The sequence below is a fragment of the Poecilia formosa genome, unplaced genomic scaffold (assembly GCF_000485575.1).
Source record: "Poecilia formosa unplaced genomic scaffold, Poecilia_formosa-5.1.2 Scaffold5, whole genome shotgun sequence".
NCBI classification, from domain to species: Eukaryota; Metazoa; Chordata; class Actinopteri; order Cyprinodontiformes; family Poeciliidae; genus Poecilia; species Poecilia formosa.
This window is the reverse complement of record NW_006799944.1, coordinates 4,601,015-4,618,324: the sequence shown is the minus strand read 5'-3', so window position 1 is coordinate 4,618,324 and position 17,310 is coordinate 4,601,015. Positions and strand designations below refer to the sequence as shown.

The window sequence follows — 17,310 nt, the reverse complement described above, 5'->3', positions numbered from 1 at the left end:
CCTAAATGCAACTATGTCTAGATTTTCATTTATTTTTTAACTGGTGTGTTCCAAAAAGTGAAAACTTTGTTATATAAACAATCTTGCGCATGAGCCCCGCCCTTGTCAGCTATTCAGTTAGAAAAATCGAACCAACCTCGTGCACTCACTAGAACCAGAAAACTCACTTTTATTTTTCCTCCCACTGTAGAACAGGAATTAAGTTTCTTCTATAGCAACAATATAATAAACGCTGAGCATATAGAGGGCAGGACATTTGATCATGTTTATTTGCAAAATCTCTCTAAAACCCACACACAAAAAAAACATCCAATACACAATACCGATACCCTACAAGGTCTGTAGAGTAGTGAAAGAAAAAACAAGACCACATAATAATAAGAAAAACCCTCCGCACTTAACAGTAGGCAGAGGGATGTTTTCACTCATTTCAATCTCACTCTCACATGATCAAACATACCGTTATTTGCAAATTTACAAATCTTCACATTTTTACATTTGTGAAGTTAAGAAAGAAAACATTCAACTTTTCATACCTCCTAAATCAAATGGCATGAACATAGTGTGTAACTTTATTGTAGAGACTTGGGAACTGAAAGACACCAGATTTATTTTATCCTTTCTTCATCCTCATCATGGTACGTGGTGGCAAGATAAGTATGGTTCTTCCTCCAGCCATGCAGACAGTGGCTAGAAGAAATGGTCAAAGTGTCCTGTTATAGCAAACTTTTATTTATTTAAAGTATACATTATTTTCTGTTCACAGCTATAGAAATGAGCTAGTTGCCATCATTTGTGGCTGTGTTACATAATATGAACTGCGCAGTCAGTCTCAGCATCAACAATCACACATTTTATTGAACCTCTAAGTGCATCGTTTTGATTCTGTTCGAAAAAGCAGAAAAAAACAGAGAGCGAAAGGAGATGAGACAAATCTTTTCTTCTTGCTACAGCGACTGCATTAGGCAAGTTGGTTCAAAGAGTCTCAGCTCTAAACCCGAGAAGAAGCTCATTCTTCCACTTCTTTCACTTTCCCACGATAAAGTAAGTGGTCCACCTGGCCAGCAGCAAAGCGCCGAAGATCACAGTGTAGCTGAGGAGAACGAACTTCAGGAGTTCCTTGAGTGTCCTGAGGAAGCGCACAAACAGGGGCTCCACGTCCAGGCGCTTCATCTTCTCATCTTGATCCATCCTGCAACACAAATTTGATCTGGGACATCACATCAAAAAAATATTGATTAGAACAAAATGGAGCTAACAGTAAGATGAAAACACACATGAATTTACAAGAAAACATGATGGTAAAGAGAAAAATACATCTTGCAGGGATCCTACATATTCTCACTCAAGTTTTCAAACCTCTAGATGTTTTGTGTAGTTTTGAAAACTGTAACATTAAGAAATGCACAAAAACTGACCTTGATTATATTTATTTTTTTTTACAGGAAATGTTCTTTTTACACTTCAATATTCTGATCAAGACTGATTCAAACAACTTCAAGCTGGATTAGTTTGAACTAAGTGATTTTTTTTAAATCTCACATACATTAAGTGACCTGACGCAATACGACAAAGTGTTAAAATAAATATATTTTCACGATGTATCCCTTAGGCACATCTTCAAAAAACAAACTAATGATGGCTGTAATCATTAAAATGCAAATAATGACGCTACCATTTAAATGCACATTTAAATTCAACATTCAACTCATGGCCACTTTAGATTAAAAATAATCTTTTCATTTTCTCTACTGAAAGGAAGAAGCGAATGAAAGTCCTGAGGCGGGTGGCTTGTATGACATGAGCAGCGGATCTGGTAAATTATGTGGAGCTGTGATTTAAAAGTAACCAGAACCACATTAAAAACCAATTCTCAGACTCACATACAGCCACACAACACAGAGATGTGAGAACGTGAGCTCTTTTCTCTCCATCAACAGTCTCTCAGCTGAGTTTTGTCATGACTGTAGAGAAGCTATGTTCTTTTTTTAACGCAAGTAAGACCCAGAGAGACAAAAGCATCTATTAAGAGTCTGAACTGCAGGGAGAAACGGTTGAACTCCCTAATCGATCACATTTCGTCTTGGGAACTTTTCACCTGGGAGGTATAAAACATAAATTAGAATAAAAAATAAAACCAAGATTTTTTTCATTTGATCTGAAGGATTAGCTTTCAGAGTCCTGAGCTTTACAGTAAGTTTCTCTGAGGCACAAGGTGTGGTTAATAATTTATGTTTAAATTGCACTCAAGTGGGTCCTATTGATCTGCTATGTTTGTGTGCAGTCATCAACTTGAGCATCGTTCATGTCTTCTTTTCAGATAGTATTAAGAAGAAAAACAAACTACCAAATACGAAGCGTCACAAAATATTTGTAGCCCAATATAAACTGTTAAATTAGCATTTACACAAACATAAATGCAATGTCTTGTGCGATAGTTAGTACTGATCAACACTATTACGATGTCGGCCATGAAACATTTTTATTTGCATCACAGAAACTGCAGCAAAAGTCAAAGGTTAAATTTGTGTGGCAGAAAAATTCCTACCTTGGTGTTGCTGCAACAGGACAAAAAGCTGATCAGATGCTCCTGCGTCTCTTCTGAAGTTCAAAGTAGGTGTGTGCAATGTTGTGCGTCTTGAGCCCTTCTAGTAGAGGAGGAGCTAAAATCAGAAACTGATCACAAGCATCTAAATCTCCCAGGGTTGATATAGAGCCAGTTTACGTCTTCCATGCACCTGCTCCTCAAACAAAGAGAAGTGTAAGATTTTTTTTTTGTGTGTGTGTGGAAAATCTAACCAAAGTAGCTTCCAAGGTTTCCAGCCCATCAACAGGAAGGAAAATTAACATCGACTCGACAAGAGTTTCCCAAAAATATCTCTCAGCAGGTCTCCCTTGGTGTACAGTTTAGGGCAGCTGAAGGTATTGACTGATGCAGATATCAAACACCCTCCTGCAGCACAGTTATCCTCTACCGGAACATGGAGCAAATGGCCTCCTAATTAAATCAGCGTCCTGCTCTGTCAAATCACGAGCCGCCATGGGCTGAGCTCTCCAGACAGCGCAGGGCTATTATCGGCTGATCGGCAGGCCTGTTACTGCGCTAATTGCTCCTTCAGAGAGCAGGACCACGCCTGATGGATTCACTGTCTTGTAAAACAAAACAAAAAAATAAAACGATGCAAACAAAACACAAAACAGGACGAATGGCTAAATGCTTATTAATGTAGCAAAACTAATTCTAGTTGATTAAAGTTTTATTTACCCATCTTCATCAGAAAAAAGCAGATTGCAAAAACAAAAAAAAACACTCAAGTTTTCTAAGCAAATCAAAGTGACTCTTTATTTGATTCTTTACAAGGCATACAAACATATATATACAGAGTATCTTTAGCTAAGCAGTCATGTAACAGTATAAATCCAGGGTTATCTCTGTTGTCCAGTTGCCATCAGCAAGCAAACTTATTACAGACAGATGTAAATTGCGCTTGAAGCCAAAAGTATTCACACATGACACTCCCTACACGTGGAAGTGGGGGTTGCTGTACGTGTAGGAGGCTCAGGGAATCTGAGATTCAGGTCTGTCCATGAGGGATTTGACCCAAGTGGTGCCGTTGATGAGTTTTGTAGTGGCTATGATGTACTCCATGCCGCTGTCTTCCATCTGAGAGAGGAAACGCAGAGCGGCTATTTCTGCGTACGTCACCCCGCCGAGGAAGAAAACCAGCGTGGTTCGGTTTTCCCCCTGTTGGCCTGCGGGAGGTTAGAAGAGAAGATGAACTCAAAGAGTGGAAAAGGATGGGGGAAAAAAAACTCTTATCAATCAACTTACTTTCAAAAGTGTTCATGCCCATAGAAGAAGAATTTTTGTTATTATTTTTGCCAGTAAAAATCTTAAAAGTGTGGCGTACATTTGTTTTGAGCCCATTTATTCTGAAACCCAGTGCAATCAATTGCCACCACCAGTTATCTAGTTAACACTTAAGCGTCCATTTGGAGACACAGTGAAAAGTGTGGAAGAAGACGCTCTGGTCAAATCAGAACAAAACTCAACTTCCACCAAAGTACAAAACAATACAAAACAAAAAAAACAGTCAGCAATTAAATTAAGGTTTCCTATTATCACCTCCATAACCAATTGAAAGCGGGCATGTAGCAACGAGTCAGCCATCTAATTCCCAAACACACACTTCCAATTAGCTCATTTTAAAGTGTCTAATTAAAATGTATTATTAAGATCTTCTGCTGCCTAAAATAAACCACTGAGAGAAAACACGCATATTTTGTAATCCATCTAGTGATCTGACATTGACGATAACTCGGTTGCATTGTCAGGTCCCAGACATCAATCTTCCACTGTTCAGCGTTCGCCTTCCCTAAAGCAAAGCCTGCGTCTTATCTACGCGGGGCAGACAGACGACTGTTTTCACTCTAGGATGAGCAGCGGCCCGGCAGCAGGATTAGCATTTCAGCACGATAACTCAAAGGTTCAACTCTGGGTGCTCAGTCGGGAAGGCGGTTTGCGTCGTACGAGGGTGAATTACCATGGTTACTTTTACTGAAACCGAAAAATACAGATTGTGTTCAAGATAAGAGACAAATGTGGGCGCAAACACAGCCTCTTGACAAGGTGGAGGTAGAAGAACAGCTCTTAAAGGGGCGGTATTGTGTATTTTTTCAGGCACATAGTGGGATTTTATAGCACAATTAGGTAACTATGTTGCCTTTAGCTATTATAAAAATGCTGTATATATCAAAGATGACTTAAAAAGACATTTGACTCCTTGAATTTGGCCTCTGTCTCTTTAAGAGTCTCCTGCTCTTTCCATCGTCACCTTCAGCACATCGTCACAACAATGCCTTTCTTCTTATGCCTTGTACATCCATTCTTAAGAGCACTGTACTGAGAAGAAACTCATGTTATAAGATCAACAGTTCCGCCAGATGTTTGCTAATTGCTGCTGCCGCTGGTCTGGAGGAGCTGAGCAGGGGAGACAAAGGGGAGGCGTGATCTCAGCTGGAGACTGCAAGGAGGAGCTTTGGGGAAATATGCAGCACTTTGTGAGCTGATTCAGTGATTCTTCAAATGTGGATTAAAGAATCACAAAGACGCTCAAAGTAAATTTTTGATGAGGGAATGACCTAATAACATAATGTAAAACTCAAAAAAGCACATTTTGTGTAATACAACCCATCAATGATCCAGACAGCTGGTTTCTCAAATCGGACAGTAAAAAGACACCCAGAGAAAGTTCAACTCCTCTTTAGCACTTACGTTTCTTATGAAGTCCAGATGGGAGCTGTTGTCTCTCCTCAAAGTGCGGGCCCGGGAGCATCTTTAGCACCTCTTCGATGCTGCGCCAGCCCGGCCTTGCCAGCACCTGAGTGAGCCGGATGCTGAGCGGAGCGTAGCCGCTGTACACGTACGAGATGTCGTTTGGGTTCTGTGGACGTAAGCAGAAAAATTGCTCAAGGGAAACCCTTTAAAACGGCATGATTTTAATCTTGAGCACTCGTTCATGGCCGACCTGCTCGTTGGCGTCCTCCATCCACAGCTTGAGGGTCTTTCTAATGGTAGGGTAGTTATTTCTGGAGCCTGCCTGTGGCTTCAGAAGACCCGCCTTCTCCAGGTTGTTCAGCGTTAGTATGTGTTCATAGCCATAAGTCTGAAAGACAAAGAATCATTTTTCTTTTAGCAAAACAGAATAAGGAAGAAAAAAGAAAAAAACAACTCCAAACCTTTTTCTTCTTAACCCCACCTGAAGTATCTCCCTCTTGTAGTAGTCAAGCACCTTCGGCTTGAGGCCGTTGTTGCACACTGACTGCATGGACACCAGGCGCAGAATCTTGATTAGTGGATCCTTCTGGGCGATGCAGTCTTCTATGTATGTGTTCACCTGGAAAGTAAGGGATTTCATTTAATTAAAATGATCGGAGTTAACTTATTTAAAGCATTAGGCCTAAAAACAAGCTCTTTTTTTTTTTTACCTTGTCTGTGTCGACGCCCGTCATGAACTCCTGCTCCACTGTCAGGTTATCAAAAAAGGCCTCAGATGCTGAAACCAGGAAGTGTTTGATTTTATCATGTGCACACAGAAATTCTCAGAATATAGCATACACACGTTAAAAGATGATAAATAGAGATCATAGTGAGTGAAGTTGATGATACTTGATGGAAACTGGGTATATTTAGGTCGTTGCTTAGCTAGTAGTGGAAAAAGTCATATGTTTTAATGAACCTCCGGAGTAAAATACTCACTGGTTATGTCTTTAATCAGCTCAGCAACGGACGTGTGGTTGGCCAGCGAGCTCCGAGCTGCCTGCATGTGAGGCAGCTGAGACACAAACTGCTTTATCTCGCCCACCGTTTTAGCATTATGGCGCTCCTGGAAGGGAAAGACCACAAGGGAGTTTAAACGTAGAAAAAATTAACTTTTTTAACAACTTGGTAAATGATTTTAGATAATGGAAGCTACTACCTCCAAAAAGGCAACCAAAACTAGAAGACACACCAAAAGATAAGAACTAAATGTATATATAAACATAAAAGTTCATAAGTTTTTAAAAGCTAGATAAGCAATTTTTTTTAAAGTTAATATTTTAATGCAGATGAATATACTGAAGAGTTGCAATGTTGTGAAATATTTGAAATATATTGTGATTTTTTTTTTACTGTTTACTTGATAAGAACTCAGTAAATAGCTGGTATTGTTTTTTTATAAGCTTTTGGGAAACTAAAGGAATGCCATCAGTGGTTACTGCATCTTCTTCACGTTAAAATTTCATATTTCTACAAACCTCAGTTTACAGATCTTAAAAACACTCAATACTTTATGACTGAAAATCTGAGGATGGGCTAGAGAGTAAAGTTTGGAAATACAAGTATTTTTTTTCATACCATTCCAGATGCAGAGTATACTTAAATCAAATTTCGTACTTTTATAGAAACACGTATTTTAGGTAAATTTTAAAACAACTCCAAAATAATAATAATAACAACAATAATAATAAAAACAGTAAAAACGGAAGCTAAAGACCAACCTCGAAGGCTGCAGATATAATTTTGGCCTTTTTGCTGAGCGCTGCGCCAACAGCGTTGAAGTTTTTGTCGCGGATTTCCGCGTACAGTTCCTCAGCGGAGTTCAGCTGCAACTTCTTGGGCTCCGTAGGCAAATCTTTGCTACCTTCACCTTGCTTCTTCTGTGCGAACTTCTCAGGAGGGAGCCTGACGTATCCTGTAAGATTTAGTAGAAAACTGCTATTATATGTAATTAGTCCAAGCTGAGGATGTATATCGCTTTATATTCTCCACAGTTAGGATAAAAAAATTTATATTCTGACCATTATTTATTCCATAGATCTCATCAATAAGTCCCTCGTAGGTGAGCTGCGTAGCGAGGGGGGTCAGCAGGTCAACATTACGGTCCAGGAGAAGAAGAGTATCAAACACCGGTAGAATCTGATTCTGAGTGCCAGCAAACTCCCTCTTCATCCGCAACATCATGTTGGCAACGTGCTGGGGGAAAAAAAAGCAGAGAACACCGTTTGTCAGGAGAAAGCATTCTGATGCACATCTGTCTGTACGCAGTCAGGTGTCTCAGTATCACACGGATCCTCACTTACACGCGCACAGTCTCCTTTCCCGAATATCTGAGGGATGGTACCATAGAGCGCCTGTAAGGTCATGAGGCCTTTGGCCGTGTGGTACAAACTCGTCTGGTCATTTTCCAGATAGCACTCCTAAACAAGAACAAATGCTTTTAAATGAACTTTACATAATCCATCTATTTTTAAGTAATCAGGAAGGTTTTTTTTTGCTGTTTTTTTTTTTTTTTTTTTTTTGCTGTGGTTTATTACTGCACTGTGCATTCGGGTTCTACTCACCCTAAAAGCGCTTTCATACTCCATGGAAAGCAGGTCACCATCAAAAGGAATCAGGTCCAGGATATACTCATCGATGTTGACAAAGGAGCCCAGCACTCCCTGCTCCTTCAGCCGCTGTTCACACAGCATGCTCCGCCGGGGCACGAACAGGATGTGGAAGTCTCGTGCCGGATGCAGCTTGTCTTCACTACGGCGACGGAGGACGTAAATGTTGCATGGAGTAAAGTTTGCAACATACTCGAGAGGAAACACTTCAATGTTGTTTTACAAACCAACATGAACTCACCTAAATATATTTTGCGCAATGATGTCCATAAGCTCCAGCCTGGGGCGGACGAAGAAGATTATGTTTTTCACGTCAGCAGAGGGGAGTCTGCCGCTCTTCAGGGTAAACATCTTTTCCACTTCATGTTCCTAAAAACACAAATAGGACAAATTAAAACTGTGGCTGGTTATTAAAAAACGACCATTGTTAGATGGGACTTTTTTTGTTGTTTGTGTGTTGAATTTCATAAATTTATTTTGCAGAAGAGCCGCTTACCTTCAGCAGAGAGTACTGAGCTATCAGACCAAAAGGCCCCGTCAGATACTCATCCCAAACTATGGCCTGTAAGGCAAGAGAACAAAATATTACAATCAGACGCATGAATATCACATTGTTTTTCATAATGCATTGAACCCAGCTTCTTTGGGACTGAACTGAAAAATAAGAGATCCAATTTAAAGCAACCTTATAGACAAAACTTTGTCTAAATAAAGGTGCACATTTTTAAATGTTACTGTCAATATGCTAAAACCAACACATGGTCAAAATTATATAAACAAGTCCAGTCATGTGCAACAAATATCTAACTTAAAAACAAAGTGGCGCCATACTGGCTGGATATTTCCTACAGGAAATCGGAGATTTAATTCACATTGGTTGGATCCAGGTTTATGAGTCAATTAATTTTTAATTGGGTCGACTCATGGCCATCCCACAAGATTAATGTTAGCCTGCTTTGTCCTTTCAAGAGTCAGTTTTGAGACGTGTCTGTGATCATTGTCCTGATGGGACACAGTAGCACATGTGTTATATGTACAGTGAGAAACTTGTGTCTATGTTGTCAGAGGAACCAATCTCTGTTTTGTTCTGTTTGTAAGCATCTTAGTCGGAAGCCATAGCAGAAAAATGTAACTACCACGTAATGAATTTGAGTGTATTCAGGCGAATTATACGCATGCATGCGAGATTTTTTTTTTTTTTTACCTTACTTCCTGCACATTTGTCCAAAAATTCTCGAAGCTCTTTTCGTGCCGCTTCTCTCAAAATGTTTAAATTAACTCTGCCGTATGAAAGGTGGGCAGCCATTTTCCCTTCAACAGCAACATGAAGTCAGGTGACGCTAGAGAGGTCACGTGACAAAATGCTTTACGATAACAAGATGATTCGCACACCTTTCCAACATAGACAAAAATACATATGTACGTATTAATATTTCAATAATAATAATAATAATAATAATAATAATAATAATAATAATAATAATAAATATACAAAAGGTTAAATAGCTTAAATTTCATAGGCTTTCCACTGTAGCTTAATTAAGGATAAGTAAACTTTGTTAGCTTCATGCTGCAAATTTGTGTGACAATTGATAACGCAAAACAACCCCGTCCTTATTACAACTTTGTCACTGCACTACTGATGCAGTTTTACTTGAATTTATTAAGTATCTCAAACAAGAAAGTACGGTGGTGGAATGATCTTGCTACCTCAGTGGTCTTTGGTATTTTCGTTTGTTGTGGGTGTGGCACAGACGATAACCATCGAAAACGGACTCATATTCTATTGGACCCAGTTATTTCAAGTGCAAAAATAATTAATTAAGCGCTATGCTAAATTGTGTTGCGATTTAATTTAATGTGCTATTTAGAAACAGCCTGGTTCATAGATTTGATCATTTTGTGATGTAATAAACAATAGGAACACTAGATGGCGTAGTGTGGCCGCTGTTAAATTTGACTAGGTTGTGAATCCTTCGCATTTAAGATTTCCTTATGATTCTAAATTGTTGGAGTAAAATAACATTACCCCAGCTTGTGTGAGCATAAATATGGCTTACAAGCTAATAAAGGAACCAGAAACATTTCAGGACATTTGATACGTGTGAAAATAAACTCAATAGGGTAATTAATACTTCTAAAATAAAACAGATGAACGATTCCTTCAGATAAAGTTCAGAAGAGCATATGTTTTTGTTTGTTTGTTTGTTTTATTTTATTATTTTTTTTAAAAAATATATGTATACATGCAGGACCAGTCCACAGTAAACCCATTTGCCAATGCGCAATGAAACTGACAGTGATTTCTCAATAGCGCTGTCTGGATGGGGAGATAAATTTAGACAGTTCTAAAGAAAACTGGATCAGGTGGTGACTGCCCACTTAAGCATCATACTGTTATCACTTCAGATCCAGGGGTTTCCTTCCCACGGCACCAAGGGCTTTCCATCTTCCACGCAGGGTAGCCAGCTCCCCACGCACTGTGTTGATCCACGGTGCGTGTGTGCAGCAGCAGCAGGATAGCGGAACGCATCTCCTCCAAGCGCAGTGTATGACAAATAAACAAACGAAGCACTGGTCTCGGTGAGTGGCAGCATGCGCAATGACTAACAACTCTGTTGTTGGACCCCGGCAGTGCACAGAAATCTAGTCCGCATCATTCCCTGACAGCACTACGAAAGAGAGGGGAGACAGAGAGGCACGGCTGGATTCTCAGGTAGGCTCCACGATTTCATCGAAACACTGTATTTTCACCCTGTGAATTGCTTTTTTTATTTTTATTTTTTTTGGCATCAGAATTTGTTAAACGTGCCAGCTGAATGAATGCACCTCTTCATTCAGAAGAACAGCCAGGGAGAGGAACTGTGTATCACCTCTTAGGACGGAACATATTTCATTGCTTGTGTTAATTTAATAGTGGGGGGAAAAAAATCATTTGAGTAATAGATTTGTGAATGAGTGCGCTGTACTTTGTATGCATGTTGGGCGCCCCTGTTAAATCTGAGGCAGCAGCAGAGTAAATAAAATGAAAGCATCCTTACTCCCGTAGTGGTAGTGATGCTTATTGACTCCTTAATGGTTTGCAGAAGAAGTACTGTGATTTTGGACTAAGTTTATTCATAGCTGACAAGCTATGAACATTACACATGGTGTAGTAGGTTATGTTTTAACTCCATCCTCAGCATTGTTCACAGCAAGTACAGAGTATCCCCCTATCCCCCCCACCCCTCCCAAACAAAACTGCACTTCCTTGTTGCAGATCTAACATAAAAAAGCAGCACCGGTCAGATATTTTGGAGATTGAGTTGTTGCAGTCCCTGGGCGTTGCTGCAGGATTTTTTTTTTTTCTTTTCTTTTGAAGCGCATGCTGGGGCTTCATGTGACTGCAGCCTGGAAAGAGAAAACATCTTTGAAGCTTACAAAAAAACAAAACAAAAAGAAAAACATCTGCTAAGAGCAGGGCAGCTCTAAACTCCAGCTGTGCCACTGGACAGGTGATTCTCTTGTTTACAGGTTGTGATCTGTTAGATTTGGAGATGTTTGCACAGCAGGGTCAGAGAGATCCAGTGTGGATTAGTGACACTGATACCATAATGAAAATAAGGTAAAGGGGTGGAGAGGGAAAAAAATGCAAGTCTGCCTCCTCCACCATCTCCAATGTATAGACCTGAAGTACAGGGATAAATTGGGGGAGGGGAGAAAAGACTGAATGAACAGTCGGAGACATATCTGCTGCTGCTGCCTTCCCTCACATGAGCAACCACGGTATGGTGAACGGCCGACACCCCTCTCTCCGTGTTTCTTTGTGTTTCTGCTAGGCTGTCGTCGTTTTTGTTGGTAGAGGAAGGACTAGAGAACAAAAGAGAAACGTGGAACAAGTGAAAATCAGAGGCAGAGAGCTTCTTGGACACGAGTATTTTTTGGGTAAAACATGAAAAAAGATGGAGGAATGTAGTAAGAACACCAGTGCACACCAACTGCATTATTTAAAGCCGGATGCTGTCGTACCCATAATCCCATGTCTTCAGAATGTCTTCCTCTCTTTTCAACTGTGCCAGCTGCAGCTGTGACCTGCTCTGCTTTGGAGATGTTAAATTTGGTGCAGGTACCATGAAAACACAGAACACAAATGCGCGCACACACACACACACACACACACGCACACACACAAAAAAGCATTTCATCACTCCGACTGTCGTCTTTTGATTTTGCCGTTACCATGGTCACAGTTTGTAAAGGTGGGTGACTCTGTGTTCTGCGGCGGTCTTCACAGTCCATGTATGTCCACATCACGTGTCACGCTTTACATTTCTGTAGGTTTTTAATAGCGAACTCGTTAAGACGAGAGACGCATCATTCTGCCATTTGTGTCAGAGCTTCAGAAGGGAGTGGCTTCGTTTTCAAATTGTAATCAGAGACGTGGATTGGGATCTATACACTGAGATTTTCTGACGACTAACCGTGCCTTAGCTGTGTGATAGTTTGGTAAAAGCAGAGATAATTGTTATGGGCTTTAAAACAAAATGTCAGCAACACTTGTCAGCTTTTTGCGGCGATTTCAAAATCTTACGGTTTACATTCAGAGTCAATTTTGACCCCCTTTTTTTCTCTAAGCATTTTTTTTAAAGCGTTCAGCAGTCTCCACACCAGAAATATTTACTATTTTCTTTTTTGTTTTACATGCATAATGCCACAAGTGACGGAAAACTAACATATGAGATCACTCCGATTGCCCCTTGTAATAAAGAGGTGACAGCATCATGATGTGGGCATGCACTTGCTGAGCAGGGTCATGGAAAGTGGCCAGCAAGATCCTCGAACCTTTCTCTATTATTTCTAAAGCCCTAGAGTATCACATGAAGTATAAAGTCAGTCTTCCTCATCTTTTTTTTTTTTTTAAATCAAAAGCTGTGCCAAACAAAGCATTTGCAATGCATTCTACAGTCTTTGGACCACAATACCGTTTCAACCTTTACCACTTACATGCACAAGAAAATGCATTCAAGTATTGCACTGCACATCACTCTGATTGCACCATCTCTTTTTTAGAAACATGGAAGTGGCAGCGTCATGCTGTGGGGATGCTTTTCTTCGTCAGAGACGGGGAAGCTGCTCAGAGTTGACGGGGACAATCGCATCCCCGTTGTTGTCCGCAGCTCTGTGTGAGCTGAGGGCTTCCCCTGTAAAAAAAAAAAACACAACAAAATTCACAGAATCCTCTCTGCCAGTGCCAAACAACTTATTCTCCTGTCAACTCTTTTTTGTTTGTTTCATTTATTGGATGAAACAAATAAATGACTGACGTTTGAAGAAACAAAACACACAATGGCAATCTGGCAAACAATTTATTCACTTAGCTTCAGAGAGAGGACCAGCAGTTTGACACCTTCTCTTCATCCGTTCGGTCACACACTGCTGTGGGGTTGTCTCCCATTTTTTCCAGACAGCCAATGTGGTTGTGTTGCACAGTGGAGTGGAAGTCAGATATGCAGGCACCTTTTTCCATCGTCTCTGCTCTCACATTTTAGCAGTAGACTCTGATCAACTCTGCTCCGTGGGCATCGACGACTTGGAGAGTTCAAAACCCTAAGAGCGTGGAGATGCGGGATTGTTTGCTTAAAATGTGTCTGCCTTGACATTGCTACCAATGATGACATATAGCTTGTTTTTTCCTGTGAGGAAGATGCTGCCTCACACTGCCTCCACAAAAATCTGCTTGGCAGAGGATTTGCGCTGTTTTTCTTGGGTGCAACCCACATGCTCAACGCTGTTGCTCAACCCACAGATGCATTTTCCCTATAAACGTGGCACCATTTAAGAGGAAATAAACAGGCTTTTTTATCTTATGATACTATTGACCTTTATCCATTAACAGCTAGAGAAGAAGAGGTTCAGAGACAAAAGGGCAAGACATTCATTAAATGGTCCAGGGTTTGGATCCGAACCTGAAATAACTTTATCGAGGCTCCACATTTGGTGCACCTGCTCATGGAGTTATGAGAGGCCCCAAGAAATGAAAATGGCTTTCAAACTTGAAAGATGTATGACCAAGAAGCATTGCTGCCTGCAACGAAGAAAAACATCAACCAAAACCCAAATGTCCTTATTGGCAATGCGCCTCATCCTGTTTTGTCCCAAAAGCTGTACCAAAGCTTTTCAAAAGTCTCTAGTCTCTGGACCAGAGCAGTTGCCAACTGGAATGTGTTGAAAATGCCTCGGGGGAATTGCACCTGCTAGTTCATCTGCAGGCCTGGATGGAGAGTCGGATAACCCGCAGATAAAAATGTGCCAGCAGAGAATTCCCAAACCATGTGGAGTATCTCTACTCGGCATGTTGCAGTTTACTGGGGACAGCCGCTGAGTGTCTTTACAAGCAGCCTTTCTGATTTAAAGCTTCTGTCTGGCGCTTGTTTCCCAGAGATGGGAAGGGATCATGGGAGGGAATTAAAGGAGCTTGACTGACCAATGCATCAGCAAAGCAGTTCTCAGAGTCCCACCTCTTACCCCTCGGGGCATACAAGAGTGAATCACCATCAGCCTTGCAAGATGAGACTGGCTGCAGGCTCTTACTGGAGTGCAGTTAATTCACTGCTCCATGTCCTATTGCCTTTTTTTTTTTTTTCAGACATGCTCGAGTTCTAAAGAAAGGCTGCGACACAAGTACTTTGTGAATGACATAAAAACAGTCAAAGAAAATTAGGATCAGGGGACATTTCATCTGAAAAATTCAAGGCAAATCCCTTTGATTGCAGAGTACAGGGTTTGACATGGACTCACTGAGCATCGAATTGCTTTAGGAAAGGAAAACGCAGCACCTGGCTGTTGTGGGTCTGTTGATCAGAGCCAACATTTGTGGCCGGGTGGGTAGCAGCACGGTAGCTTGTCGGTCACTGGACGGTCTTTCCTGTTTGCTCTCCAGCGAGGCAGGTCCTGGAGCCGTGCCTACCTAGCGGATGTATCTGTGTGTATTTAAGCGCTACGGCTCTCTCACATTGTCGAGGTGAAGAGCCCTCACAGATGGTCCCGCAGATGGTTCCCGTCAACGGCATTGTGCGCACAAAACATTGATAATTTGTCAGCGCAAAGATCAAACAGACTACCGTACACACTGTAAAACGGAGTTTCTCAGTCTGCCGCGCTCTGTGACACACGCACACACGCACACACGCACGCACACACACACACCTCTTTTAACCCGAACCCGCTTTTCGGTGCAGAAGGCTTGTACTAATGCTTTAACGAGGGAACTTACTCAGAGCGAAGGGCCATGTGGTTGAGGGCTGTAAATAATTCAGAAATGCTGAGTGATGTGTTCTTTCTGCAGTGGAGGGCTTTGTGTGGTGCATTACTTTACAGTCTTGCTTAGCACTGAGGCACACCACGTTACCATGTTGGCGTCTCACCATTTTTTTTTTTAATGGATGTAGCTTTGCCATGTCATAGGAAGTGGGTGGTTCCTCGTGTTTTTTTTTGGCGCTTTCTACCCCGTCGCCTCCATCCCTCTCTCTGAGTGACTGATGTGTAAGCGTTAGACATCATAGGCTGAATCTGTGAAGATGGCTCTGAAGGCCACATTCCCATGACATTTACAGTGGTTATGTTCTGCATGCCCCACAGAAGTTTTGTGACAGATTGTGATTTACGTCTAAATCTAACTTTTTTCCATATTTTGCCAGTATTTATAAAGGCAAGAAAAAAAAAACAATATCTCACTTTATTTTTTGTGATTCTGTGCCAATTTTCAATACTTACATTCTTTTTTTTGAAGGCAGTTAATTACATTTTGAATTGATGCATATGCCTATCCAACCACCAGTGCAATATAGGCAAATTACTGAGGGCAATTAAATTCTTAATCGTCATTATTTGAATAATAAATAATCTCCCTCTGACATTTTACAATAGGAAGTGTTGTATCCTGGATTGGTGCATCATTAGTCTATAGAAATTACTTAGATAATTTTCAAGTTTCAATTAAACACCCAGCTGACAGGATGTAGGTTTTCATTAAAAGTAAAATGAGTTGTCCATTTTAGCTGTCATTAATCATTGTCTCATGGCTGATCAGGATGTGTGACCTATAGAAACTACGAACAATTTAATAATGGTTTGCCATGTTTTATTAATATACCATAAAATGTCTACTTCCATGCTTTGTTGCCAAAAGAGCTAAAGTATTTCACAACAAAACATCTTTTAATGACTTGTAGACATATTGCAAGAGTCATTGCTTTTTGTTAGGCAAATAAAGATGTGTTATGAACGAATTTATAAGAGAGCGAATATAGTACATAATGTTACACAGAGCAGTGCAAGTTTTATAGTAACTAATCTTTAAGAAGTACAGTAACCCTGTACATAACCTTTACTCTTGCAGAACTAAGAAGCTGCTTATGTGTTTCTAGGTTGTTGTTTTCTCTTCTAGCGAGGAAAAGACGGCGTTTATCATGCAATGAAACCATAACGTTCACAGCAATTTGAAAAATCTGTTGCAGCACCCAGAATGTTGAATCACATAAAGTAGATATGCTGTGTTGACATGAATAAAAATCCTGGCATCAGTTTAACATCAGAAAACGAGTCGGAAGAAACTGCTGACGCGAACCTGCAGAGACCTTGGGTTTGCCAATTACGAGTGCTGCTGATGAATAATTGGGTTTTTCTGCTACAGTGGAGCTTTAAAGTGACTTCAATTATACATAAAGTTTTACACCAGTGCATCAAGATACCAGTGTAGTTCTGGAAAAAGTGAGATTAAAGTGAAACCAATCATTTGAGATGAGTGTTATTCAGTTTTCATTAAGCTGTTCCAGAAACATTGTTGGTGGATGGTGAATTAGTGCTCTGCTGTTGTTATTGTCAAACCAGTTGAATGGTGAGGACTGTTTGCTCTTGGGCTCGCCTGAGTAAAAAGTGAGATGTAACAAGAACAAAAAAAAAAGCGGGGAAAAAATGAAATGTATATGCCTAAGCCTTGAATGCAAACAGCCACATGTGATTTTTTTTTTTGTTGTTGCTTTTTTGTTTTGATTTAGGTTCTCCAAGATCATTTTTGACTTTGCCACCATTTGATATACTGACAAGATTGTGCAAAGAGAAATTGGTTCTGAGATGGAAAACATGGGCATTAATATCTGAACATCATATGGGTACAGTACCGGAGTAAATAGTCAACAACATCGTTTAAAACATGGATGGGCTTCAGTTTGCTCCTCCAGTTTCAGATTATTTCTCCAACTGTTGTCTTTTTACTGCCTTCATTTCACATTTTCCTCAAACATCTCTTAAGTAAATTGTAGAGGTGTGCCGATCGATCGGCCACCGATCATAATCGGCCGATTTCCGTGAAAAAGTGTATGATCGGTGATCGACGATCACGGT

General features: G+C 40.5%; 2 protein-coding genes and 2 long non-coding RNA genes across 9 annotated transcripts in view; 1 reads left to right on the top strand and 3 right to left on the bottom strand.

Annotated features, from left to right (window-relative positions):
• Positions 1-382: 382 nt before the first annotated feature.
• Positions 383-3,052, bottom strand: LOC103146361 (uncharacterized). 2 transcript variants are annotated; one of them, XR_477121.2, is made up of 2 exons: positions 2,549-3,052; positions 383-1,210 (listed from the first exon to the last, which is right to left on the bottom strand). It is a non-coding gene; the product is annotated as an uncharacterized LOC103146361 (long non-coding RNA). The 2 variants fall into 2 exon arrangements; XR_001663727.1 differs by having other exon boundaries at positions 383-1,192; positions 2,549-3,041.
• A 264-nt stretch (positions 3,053-3,316) lies between these two features.
• Positions 3,317-9,273, bottom strand: vps33a (VPS33A core subunit of CORVET and HOPS complexes). The gene is made up of 13 exons (XM_007564233.2): positions 9,134-9,273; positions 8,426-8,491; positions 8,171-8,298; positions 7,885-8,071; positions 7,624-7,740; positions 7,342-7,516; positions 7,042-7,235; positions 6,260-6,386; positions 5,989-6,056; positions 5,760-5,897; positions 5,529-5,666; positions 5,276-5,444; positions 3,317-3,753 (listed from the first exon to the last, which is right to left on the bottom strand). Exons 1-13 carry the CDS (start codon positions 9,233-9,235, stop codon positions 3,560-3,562), a joined length of 1,803 nt encoding a protein of 600 aa, XP_007564295.1. The 5' UTR covers positions 9,236-9,273; the 3' UTR covers positions 3,317-3,559.
• A 1,043-nt stretch (positions 9,274-10,316) lies between these two features.
• The window catches only part of LOC103146334 (rabphilin-3A), a 27,775-nt gene continuing 20,781 nt past the window's right edge, over positions 10,317-17,310 (top strand). For 2 of the 5 annotated variants that reach the window (XM_016677830.1, XM_016677817.1), the window contains exon 1: positions 10,317-10,645. The gene's annotated coding sequence lies outside the window, so the exon portion shown is untranslated. Of the gene's footprint in view, positions 10,646-11,312; positions 11,424-17,310 lie in introns of those variants that run through there. The other 3 variants (XM_007564204.2, XM_016677832.1, XM_016677825.1) reach the window with 3 other exon arrangements.
• Positions 11,228-12,987, bottom strand: LOC107837678 (uncharacterized). The gene is made up of 3 exons (XR_001663719.1): positions 11,938-12,987; positions 11,682-11,778; positions 11,228-11,319 (listed from the first exon to the last, which is right to left on the bottom strand). It is a non-coding gene; the product is annotated as an uncharacterized LOC107837678 (long non-coding RNA).

Bases quoted from the DNA above. Each gene is read 5' to 3' on its own strand.
- vps33a (XM_007564233.2), bottom strand. From the start codon at position 9,235: ATGGCTGCCCACCTTTCATACGGCAGAGTTAATTTAAACATTTTGAGA. The intron at 5,898-5,988 runs GTAAAAAAAAAA...CTTACTTTCCAG, and splicing joins CGGGCGTCGACACAGACAAG to GTGAACACATACATAGAAGA. The intron at 5,667-5,759 runs GTGGGGTTAAGA...TTTGTCTTTCAG, and splicing joins ACAAGAGGGAGATACTTCAG to ACTTATGGCTATGAACACAT.